General features: G+C 37.4%; 1 protein-coding gene across 1 annotated transcript; it reads left to right on the top strand.

Moving 5' to 3' along the window:
• Positions 1–8,669: 8,669 nt before the first annotated feature.
• Positions 8,670–11,114, top strand: LOC128512256 (uncharacterized). Its single transcript, XM_053485449.1, has 4 exons — positions 8,670–9,060; positions 9,270–9,425; positions 9,506–9,598; positions 10,088–11,114. The coding sequence occupies exons 1-4, from the start codon at positions 8,719–8,721 to the stop codon at positions 10,403–10,405; spliced, it is 909 nt and encodes a 302-aa protein (XP_053341424.1). The 5' UTR covers positions 8,670–8,718; the 3' UTR covers positions 10,406–11,114.
• The last annotated feature ends 789 nt before the right edge of the window (positions 11,115–11,903 follow it).

The raw sequence follows: 11,903 nt of genomic DNA on the forward strand, positions 1-11,903 counted from the left end.
TGCAGGGACGTGCTATAAGAGAGACAGGAGGAGGGACAGAGGGAGGAGATGCTCAACAACACACACCACAGCTGACCCATGACATCACTGCCATGTGTTATAAAGTACACATCTTTACACTGAAATCGTTCTCACTTCAGTTTTTACATCATTTGTGGAATCCTACTGCTTAACTGAGTTTAACTCAAATACATTTTAGATGGAAGTTTTTAACACATGAACGTACAGAGTTTGTTGTTCTTCCACACTGTAAGAAGTGAAAGAGAGAAACCACATCATTTACATGGAGCTGAAATGACAGATCGAGGACCAGCAGGTGTATCCTGAGTGAGAGAGGACGTCCACACACTGATTAGGACTCAGAGTCGTCTCTTGAGGAAAATGTCCACACCAGTGCTCCTGTCTCTCTGTCCCTGAGCTCCTTCAGTATCGCTGCTCCTCTCACATTGTGTGTAAATGTCTGCTGCCTCAGAACCATTCAAACTTCCGCAGCACAAACTACAGAGTTGTGTGTTTAAAATGTTATTCCATATTTGTTGTTCAGTTTATAATAAAGTGTATCGGCCACCAGAGGTGGAAAGTAGTGAATTACATTTACTCGCATTACTGTAATTGAGTAGATCTTTTGTGTACTTCTACTTTTTAAAGTAGTTTTTAAAATCTGTAATTTTACTTTTACTCAAGTATGTTTTGTTTAAAGTGTTGTACTTCACTACATTTTAAATCATATACACTACTGAGTAAAAAATAAATGAATTAAAATGAAAAATAATACAAATAATACAACGGGTGTAAGGGTCCACCACCAGAGGTCACTGTTTTTTATTTCGTAGTTTTTGTTGGCTGACCCAGTTTCCCAGCAGGCACCTCGGTCAGGTGATGCGAGTGCACACCTGAACCGAGGTAGCCATCAATCCATCTATAAATAGCTGTTTAGACTGGGAAACTGGGTCGAGCATTTTTGTTTTTACCACTGTCATGTGTGTGGGCATTTTGTTCTGTTTTCTATGTTTAGTTTATTTTGATTTTAGTTGTGTTGACTTGGGCTCTCTTATTGGCAATGTTTCTGTGTATGTTTTGTGTATCTGTGTTAGTGGAGCTGATTCAGTCCTGTCCACAAACTCAAACAGTCACACTCCAAACTCCACTATGGCCAAGACCAAAGAGCTGTCAAAGGACACCAGAAACAAAATAGTAGACCTGCACCAGGCTGGAGAGACTGAATCTGCAATAGGTAAGCAGCTTGGTGTGAAGAAATCAACTGGACCAAAGTAACAAAGACTACCATCAGTAACACACTGCGCATCCAGGGACTTAAATACTGCAGTGCCAGACATGTCCCCCTGCTTAAGCCAGTACATATCCAGGCCCGTCTGAAGTTTGCTAGAGAGCATTTGGATGATCCAGAAGAGGACTGGGAGAATGTCATTTGGTCAGATAAAACCAAAATAAGTGTTTGGAGGATAAAGAGTGCTGAGTTGCATCCAAAGAACATCATACCTACTGTGAAGCATGGGGGTGGAAACATCATGGTTTGGGGCTGGAACCAGGACGACTTTCCCCAAGGAAAGAATGAATGGGGCCATGTATCGTGAGATTTCGAGTAAAAACCTCATTCCATCACCAAGGGCATTGAAGATAAAACGTGGCTGGGTCTTTCAGCATGACAATGATCCCAAATACACAGAAATTTTGTTATTGACCAAATACTTATTTTCCACCATAATTTACAAATAAACTCTTTGAACCTTTCAAAACTTTTTACTTAGTCATGTGTGTGTAGTTAATTAAAATGAAATAAAATTGAGTTCATTCTATTACCTAGGTTGTGCCAAAAACAAATATCACTCTATATTGCACAATCCTGACTCCTATATATTTATTAAAACATAATAATGCAAAGAATGGCTAAAAATGCTTCGCCACCACCGCAGGTATATTTCACACCTGTGGGAACTTATTTGGACTTTCTGTTTAAGAATTGCAAAAATAAAGTACCCAAGGAAGTTTCTCTTTTAATACACCATGTGTTTAATAAAGTATGTAGGTTGGTAACGACTAAAGTCAATTACAAAATTTTAATATATAATAGATAGATTGTAATAGATAAATGTTTTATGTTTTACGCCAGCGTGCATTTTCACAAGTAACAGTCCCCAGATTACAGTCCTTGTTGGCTATCTGACCTCAAGTTAGTGTGAGAACTGACACCTGGAATAAAAACACCACATGTTACAACAATTCATGCTTGCATTAGATGGAGCCCAAATAAATGTATTACACTATTAAAGTGTCAGTTAAACTGTCGATAATCACTAAATCAGATGAAATCTTTGTTTACATTTCTGTGTAGATTATACTGATCATTACAGCCAAACAACTGAGTTAAAAACCTACATGGAATCATGGATTCACTTTGGATAAGAAGATCTGCCGAATGCGTAAAAGTAAATCAACAATCGGTGTTTCTTTTCATAAATATGCAATAAAGAGGTATCTGAAATCTTTAATGTGATTAAGTTCAGTGAACACTGACTTTTAACTTTAGGTTTTTGTTGTTTTTGCTCTTGTGTGAAAGCAGAAGTGAGTGTGAGCAGTGAGGAGGTTTTTGTCATGGTATATACTGTACCACTGTGATACCCACTCTTTGGCAGGGGTGTCGTATGTGCAACAGTAATACACTGCTGAGTCTCCCACCTCCACATTACTGATAATCAGTTTATAATCTGATTTAGAGGAGTGTGTTGATAAGAAACCAGATCCATATGTCGGTGAGGTCCAGTCATGATAATTTCTTAACACATACTGAGGAGCTCCACCAGGAATGTGCTTGTGCCAGCGGGCACCACTGTCCATGCCCAGATTACAGTCCGTGGTACACACACCACAGCTGATGCTCTCCACAGTGGTGTATTACATACTGAACACAAACTGCATAGTCATTATTAAAACTGTTGATACACACACTCTACTTAAAAATACTCCAATTAATTATCTCATCATCAAAAAAAATTTCATTTTTCTTTTGTAAAATCAGAATGTGTTCCTCTACATTTCAAAGCACTTTATCATTTACACAAAGATAAAATGTCAGTTTAAGGATCAGCAGGTGTATCCTACTGTAAGTGTCGTTCCCATCTGGGATTTAAGATAAGCCAGTGTTAAACTTGTAGAGGGTGACAGGACCATAACATTCATTGTCCTTATCTAATGTCCATATGAATGTTAAACATTCCCAAATAAATGCTGAATCTATCTGTCTGTATAAAAACTGAACATGTAACAAATGTAGTGAATATAAGTCGACTGGATGAAGCTGAATAACCGTGTGGACAGCCGTTCAGATGATATTGTGTAATGTGTTCATTCCGATTCTAACAATAGTTGAGGCAAAAGTGGACTTACTCAATGAACTGTTTATAATTCATTAACATTGCCACCACTGATGAAGATTGTGTATGAAAGCTTCATACTGCAGTTTTGCACTGATGGTGTCTCTTTAGTTGTTCATGATTTGTGAACCACTTTCAGCCTAGTGACATCAGCAGGGAGAGAAAGGAACCGTCATCTAATTCAGTATTGTGGAGTTCAGCACAGATTATACTGAATATTTAGCTCTGGCGTCTCAGCTCTCTGTGGACAGATTCCAGCATGAATCAGACTAAAATCCCAGTTCTAGTCCCAGTCCAAACTGCAGGACTCAGACCTCTACATTCTGAAACTGGTTGCAGAAATACAGGTAAGAGCAGTTTATTGATAAAAGCATGGAATTAGATTACTACATAAACCTTTCACTTTTAATTCTGCTGAAATGCAATAACTGATTCCAGCCATTTGTCAAACACACCCGCTCCGCGACCGGCACTAGGACCCGGAAGTAGTACGGTCGCAAAACAGGAAGCATAAAAAGAGACAAGATGCCGCTTCACATCGCTCAGTCATTGAGTTCGCCCATGTCGTATCTGACGGTTTGCCAGCCATTTTGTGAGTACTCACTTTCTTGGGTTTGCTTTCTGATTTGAGTGTGTGTTAAAAGGTTAAATTTGTGTTTTTCCCTTGCTCTCCACCTGAGAGTCCTTAGAATAACTTGCATGGTTATCCTGCCTACTCGCGTTGCTTCCGCGTTTGGGTTTACCATCCACGCTACAAAGGCCTAACCGCTAAGCGCTACGTCTTCTGGTCAACACGGGTTAGTTCCTGACACCATTATTCTTTAAGCTAAATCCATTCACTTCCTTAATACCTGCACAGATTGATACAAAGATATACCTGCCAGGGGACTGGTGAATATGTGCCCCAATGAACCAAAGAGACTGTACAAAACTGATCACATTGTGGAGTTCATTTTTTTTTTTCTTCTTACATTTGAATCAGGATATGTACAGTATAGTAAACTGTATACACACATATTTCTGACCTGGGATGAACATTATTGTAAAGGAAATTGTATTAAAGTTCTCAGTTTCTTTCTCACTGTTCTGTATGTGATCCTGTTAGTTCGTTCAGGAGAAGCATAAGGTAGTGACAGGATACTGCATGGAGGAAAGAGCCGTCAACATCTGTCCTCAACCTCAAAGAAATTAATCCATAACCTCATTAAACTTTGCAAAGTGTTCTTTCAGTGTTTTTACTCATTAGTGTAAGTAATTATCCATTTTACAGGTTTTCAGTGTGGGATTTTTAGCCAGGATACAGCACCCCAGGAGCAGATAGGGTTAAGGGCCTTCCTCAAGGGCTCAACAGTGGCAAATTGGCAGTGCTGGGGCTCGAACCCCAACCTTATGTACAGCCACCCTGTAACCCAGCCTTAAACATACACTCAAAAAAATGAACTATCGCTTTAGTTAGTTTTACTAAACCCATCCTTGTTCACAGTACATAAATAGTGCAAGTAACTACATTAACGTAAGTTAACTAAGTTATTTATACAAAAAATTGTAGTACTGTCGGTTTTACTTAACAAGTGTTTGTTTGGTCAACTTAACATGGTTGAGTAAAACGCTAAACTCCATAAAATTGGACCTTTGCGGATACCATAGCAGCTCACCTTGGAGGCGGAGCAACGGAACGGAAGACAAGCGAAAGCGTGAAACACCTTAAGGAGAAGACGATAGTGATTATGTCAGGTATGAATATTTAATATTTATGAATATTTCTTGCCCATCCTGATAAATACTGTCAAGAAAAAGTGATGTAGGTGTACACAGAGTGTAATTAACTTACGTTATTAATTTATTTTGTGTTTTGCTTAAAAAAAATATTTAGGCATTTATGCTAATTTTTCAAGGAAAGCATGTGGCAGTGTAAGGACTGCAAAATAACAGTGTCAACTAGATATCAGTTGTTGAAGCACTATAGATTAATGCATGGACATTATGGACGCCGTAAACATTTCCCGTGCACTTATTCTGATTGTCCCTGTAGATTTAAAACATGGAATGCGCTACACAGCCATCTTAATCGTTATCATGCTAAAGAGAACACTGAAGTACCAGTAAGGTTAGCCACATTCAGTTGTCACGTGTGTTCTTGCAGCAATATAGCATCAGAACGGGAGTATTTTAGTCACATCTATAACCACCTAAAAAGCAATGAAACGGTTCATTGTATGTTTGAGCACTGTTCTTTTCAGACAAATGTGTGTGGCACATTCAAGTCGCATAAAAATAGGAAGCACAATACTTATTCTCTTCAGGACTTCAAACCAGGTGTTGTTAGAGAAAGTGGTACTCAGAATTTCTCAGATAAATTCAATGATGATGCATTGCTAGCTGAACAGGAGAATGCAGATGTTTCAGATAATGAGGATATTGTCACAGAAGGACAAGATTTGTCCAAGACCATAGAGCTGAAATTTGCATCCATTTTGCTAAAACTTGAAAATAATTTTCATGTTCCTAGTAATGCCATTAATGAACTTATCACAGATTTGCAGTACATGATCAGTTCTGCCTCAGTAGCCTCATCAACTCAAGTCATTCTTGATACCTTCCAGAAACATAATCTTTGTGTAGATCAGCTGGTCATAAAAGAACTCATCAGTTCACTCTCATCATCCAATCCTCTGCTGAAAGCTACTGCAAAAGATGGTCCTTTAGCCACTGCTTTCAAGCGCATGAAATACTACAGAGATAATTTTGATATAATTGATCCTGTTGAAATGATTCTTCAGTCTAAAAAACATAGATCCTTCCAATATATACCTATCATAAAATCATTACAACAGCTGCTTAATCAGAAAGACATACTTAATAAAGTAGTTAATGGTCATACAGGGCAACAAATTATACATGATGGATCTTACAGATCTTTCAAAGATGGTCAACACTTTAAAGATAATGAGTTTTTCTCAGGGACTGAGCTCAGACTCTCCTTGTGTATGTACATAGATGACTTTGAGGTGTGTAATCCATTAGGAACATCACGCAAAAAGCATAAAATCTGTACAGTTTATTGGATCTTAGGAAACTTACCACCAGGCTCTAGTTCATCATTGTCCACAATTAATCTCGCTCTATTATGTAAAAGTGATGATGTGAAGGCCTTTGGCTATGAAAAAATTCTTGAGCCTCTTGTGAACGACCTCATCACTTTAGAGCAACGAGGTGTGTTTGTCAATCACCTGGAAACATTTATCAAAGGCACAGTACAATACGTGGTTGCGGACAGTCTTGGTGCACATGCTTTGGCAGGTTTTGTTGAGAATTTTTCAGGGGAATATTTTTGTAGGTTTTGCAATGCCACTCGCACAGATATTCAGTCAAAAGAGGTCAGAGATGGTGTTTTCCCTCTCCGATCTGAAGAGCAGCATGACGTACATGTTGCAGATGCATGTGAGAAAGGAGAAGCATGTTTTGGTGTAAAAAATGCTTGTCCTTTATCTGTGAACCTCTCATACTTTAAAGTCACTGCAGGTTTTCCCCCAGATGTGGCCCATGATCTCTTAGAGGGTATAGTACCTGTTGAGTTGGCAGGGTACTTTGAAATATGTATAAAGAAGAAATATTTCACCTTTGACAAACTTAATAAGCTGATTCAGGAATTTCCATTCAAATGGGGAGATAAGACCAATCGCCCTCATGTGCTTCCCCTCACTTTTGTGAGAAAAAAAACTATTGGGGGAAACGCACATGAGAATTGGTGTCTCTTGCGGCTAATACCATTAATTGTTGGAAAACTTATACCTCAGGATGAACCTGCTTGGGAGCTCATTCTTCTCTTAAAAGACATTGTTGAGCTTCTTGTATGTCCTGTGCATACTAGCGAGTCTTTTGCATACTTGGATAGCAAAATTTCTGAGCACCGCAATAGGTTTCAATTACTTTTTCCAGAAAGAAAGCTTTTGCCAAAGCATCACTTTCTGGAACATTATCCAGCAATGATTTCTCTCTTTGGTCCACCTGTTTTTTTCTGGACAATGAGATTCGAAGCCAAGCACAGTTTTTTCAAACAGGTAGCTAGGCATACAAACTGCTTCAAAAACATCACTAAGACTTTGGCCAGGAAACATCAGCTCATGGTTGGTCAATTTATACAGTCATCCCAGTGTGATGAATCACCTGTAGAGGTTACTCGCATTTCAACTGTTCCTGTCGATGTTCTTCATGAAGACATTGCTTACACCTTTAATCAGAAATACCCGAATGTTTTTGCTATTAATTTAGCTCAGACAGTAGTTTCTGATGGCATAAAGTACACAAAGGGCATGATCATTGTGCATGAAACAATTAGTGGATTGCCTGATTTAGCAGAAATTGTGCAGATTTGTATTTTGAAAGATGGAATTGCTTTTATAGCAAAAAAGTTATGTTCCTGGTACAATGAACACTATCGATCCTTTGAATTGGACCAACACCCAAGGGATGTTATGTTTATAGAGCTGGGTAAATTGGCAGATCGTTATCCTCTCTCTGATTACAAAGTTGAATCTGTTCGCACGGTTACCTCGAAAAGGTACATACATGCTGCATAACCTTTTTTTTTTTTTTTTTTCCCCCAAGAGTGATGAATCAAACAAAGAAAATGACTGATCCAGCGAAGTTAAAAATTGTTCTAGGAGATGGTGACTCAATGAAATTGACACTGCCCTCTGGAATACCCAAATCTGTTGAAGAACTTGAATCTGAGATTAAGAAGCAATGTGGTGTCTCAGGACATTTCAGGCTGCAGTATCTTGATGCTGACTTTGATGATTTCCTCATTCTTACCTCAACTGTGGATCTCCACGACAAAGGAACAGTTAAAGTGGTAGCACAATGTGCAGCAAGTGCACATGATATCTGTTCTGTTTCTTCAGCAGACACTGATATTCTTTCATCAACTTCATCTCAGACACCTAGCATGTCAGTTTCTCCAACACCATCAAATGATTCTTCTGCAGCAGGTTCTGAGACCATGTCTTCATCTGCAAAGCTAAGGAGTGAAACCTGGCCAATTAACTTTCCAATCCCTGCATTTCCCTATGAGGTAGAGCTAGAACTACAGAAAGCCAATGAAGCATTCTTGAATGCTGGTACTTTACTTAACATAGACTCAAAGCCTAAACTAAAATCTGAAATTCTGAAATCCTTGGCTGCGGAAATAGTGAAGTACAAAGTGTACCCGAGGTGTGAAGAATATGTAGAGGTTGCAAAAGCTCTGATTAAAAAGCATCCAAGCCTTCAGGAAAGGGGTTCTGTTGGTGGGTTCTATGGCTGGAAGGTCAGTCTGCAGTGGAAGATGGGGAACTATCGTCGTACTCTGCGAGCAGCAGGTTGTCCCGAAGTAAAGATAAATTCTTTAAAACACAAACATGGTGAAAATACAAATACCAAGAAAGTCAAAAAGCCCAGGAAGGCTGAAGTCAATTTTTATCCTGATTATCCAGCTGGAGAGAACAAACGAAGCCTAGAAGAAGAACGTTTAGCATTGCTGTCTGAGGTTCAGAAAAATGACAACTATCAAATTATTAAACAAAAAATGGAAAAAACATTTGCTTACAGAAGACATGAAGTAATTGAAGATGTGCCCTTCATTGTTGACTTCCAAAGCAGATGGCCTGCTCTGTTTTGTGAATATGAGGTAAAATATGATTATATAACTGTATTTATTTCTTTAGTAGTTTTAAATGGTGCAACAAATTCCCTTATGTAAAATTATTCTTTATTCATGTCCATGCAGAGTTAGCATAAATGCTGTTTTGTGTTCAGATGTCATTGAATAACCCAGGATATATATTTTTAAACAAGAAAACTGTCCTTACAATAATTTTATGTCTCTTAAATCCATAGATTGCTGCTGAGTTCACTCGAATCAACACCATCCCACTAATTCAAACATTTATGTCAAAACTGGATTGTTACACAAGCAAGCTGACCAGCATCTACCGAAGAAAAGGAGGAGTTGCAGGACGTAAAATTAGCAAATTAATGGCTGCCATTGACCAGGTATGTGATCTGTATTTATGATGCTTGGGTATAATTTACATAGTGATTAGCCTCTACTTAATGTCTCTACTCGTCTACAGAATGATACCATCTCAACTCGGAGAGCGTGCATTGTCAGAGCACTTTCTGTGTATCTAAATGAAGACTATGAAAACCTCATGAAGGAGTATGCAGTAAGTATTCTCAGACAATCTTTTGTGCATATTTAAAGTGAAAAATTATTCCCCAAAATCATTAGACAATACAATAAAGTGCTCATACAGTATATGGGCCAAATTCACATAATATAGTCAAGAAATATAAATACACAAAGTATATTTAACTCGGTCAAGAACAAAAACAACCAAATTGAGTAGTCTATTAATGAAAAACTTAACCCGAATAGTTCATACGTAACTTTGGTGCGGCTGCAGGAACATCAGTGGTGCTTTATCATTGCTTTATAGAACTTTTGAAATCTAGTGTGCTCTGCCCTTCTTTCTTCCTTCTTCTTTTGGCAACTCATTGATGTAAATATTACGGAATGGACAATGATATATAATTCTCTGATTATTTGCTTTTTCTGGATGCACTGCTAAGCTATGTTAAATTTGCAACCTGCATTTTTGATGCAAGATGCAGTTAAAATGACTGAACAGTGTTACTGTTTTTGTGTTTTATAGGACGCAGACTCTGAGAATGCAGAAAGAGACATGGCCAACACAGTCATTGGAATTTACATCATCAGACCTGAAGATGCAGAAGTCTGTGACCTACCATCAGATGTTGGACTCATTGTTGAGGGAGTGAAAGTCCTTCAAAATCTTGCCGATGTCACCAAGGCTTGTGCTCTTCTTTTGGGAGTCATATACAGCTTGAATCTCAGCTATCCACCAGACCTAAAGTACACTTTTGAGTTCTTTCAAAAAGTGTTACTAGGACTTGATGCACAGAAACTTTCACACAAAATACAGGTGCTCAAAAACAAACTTGTTGATTGAATCATCACATCTTTATTTCTTTCATTTTGTTTTTCCGAGATCTGTGACGGTTAAATTGTCTGTGGTTTTAAAAATTAGGGGCCAGTTTTAATGTTACCATTGTTGATGGCCATTTGGAGTTTTGCAACTTTTTGGAGCATGCTGCCTATCTTAAGCAGACTTGTTTTATTGTTTTTAGGAACTGTGAACTTGAAATTGTTTGCAAGTTGTTTACAAAAAAATGGAGGCCAGTTTTAATGTTTCCTTTACCAAAGCTTCCAAACATTTTAAATATAAAAAAATTTAATGTCGCAGCATTTTATGGTGTGCTCCCTGACTTGAACAAAATTTCCTTTTGTTTTATTTTTCTAATTAAAATTATTTATTATTATATTTGAAGGCAGTTGCACATTGTATGACTTTGGGAAGAATGTAGGCAGTTGAATAGAATTTTTTTTTTTTTTTTAACAAACTGTGACATTTAAGCTGTTTGTGGTCATTTACAAAAATAGAGTCCAGTGTTAATTGTTGGCACAAAGGATCTGAAATATCAGACAGGGAGTTGTGCAGCATTTGGAGGTATCCTGTTTAATTTCAACAGACATTTGATCAAAGTAAGATTTTTATAATTTCTTGAAGACAGTTGCACTTTAAAAGAACTTGTAAAGAATGTTTACTATTTAAATGATTATGTTGTAGTCTAATTGTTTCCAAGGACCTGGTTGTCTATTGCAAGAAATAAAATAAACATGTTTTGTTTCTGGAAATATGCTTGTGATTATTTAACTATTAGCTCTACAAGTGGAAACCTTGAAGTAAATAAAATCTATAAAACATGTGTTCACCTTACATATTAACAGTTTGTAAATGTAACAATTATTAAGCTAAGTTTACATATAGTTAATGTGTAATTGTGACAAATCTGAATTGTTTGGATTTACTTTAAAAAGTTTTGTCAACTTTACCTGAATTTCTATTGTTCATACAACTAAATTGTTAATTGTAGAAACTACTTAACTTCCTTGCGTGGAACCACTTGACACTACTTTTTTATGTAAATCCAACAAATCATTTTTTTAAGTGTATGAGCCATAATAAGCACTGCTACAGTATATCTTGCTTCAAATAATAGATTAAACACACACTTTTACCCTGCTGGATGTGTTCAAGAAGCTGGAAATCGAACAAACCAGATTACCAGATTTGTATTGTTTCTCCATGAAATGATACCAGACAATCTCTGGTAAGTAAAATAAAAAGTTGAATTTACAATGGCATCTCTAACTCACATTCCTGATCACATTGTTCGGACCCCTCCAGTTCCACATTACTGTAAATACCCTGCATCAGTTTGTTCAAAGACTTACGAGTCCGTGTTTCTTTTCTTTTTGTGTTCTTCAGGATTATAACCGCAAGGTAGTAAAGATCATATAGACAATTACATCACTTTTCATGAATGTAAAATAAAAGGTCAAGCTGTATTTGTGATCTTCTACTGTGACAAATTCCTTGTCTTCAG

Source organism: Clarias gariepinus, chromosome 24 (assembly GCF_024256425.1).
Source record: "Clarias gariepinus isolate MV-2021 ecotype Netherlands chromosome 24, CGAR_prim_01v2, whole genome shotgun sequence".
NCBI lineage: Eukaryota > Metazoa > Chordata > Actinopteri > Siluriformes > Clariidae > Clarias > Clarias gariepinus.

Excerpts from the sequence above, each read along its gene's own strand:
- LOC128512256 (XM_053485449.1), top strand. The coding sequence starts at position 8,719 with ATGGGGAACTATCGTCGTACTCTGCGAGCAGCAGGTTGTCCCGAAGTA. Across the intron at positions 9,061-9,269 it reads CTCTGTTTTGTGAATATGAG|ATTGCTGCTGAGTTCACTCG; the intron begins GTAAAATATGAT and ends TTAAATCCATAG. Across the intron at positions 9,426-9,505 it reads TAATGGCTGCCATTGACCAG|AATGATACCATCTCAACTCG; the intron begins GTATGTGATCTG and ends ACTCGTCTACAG.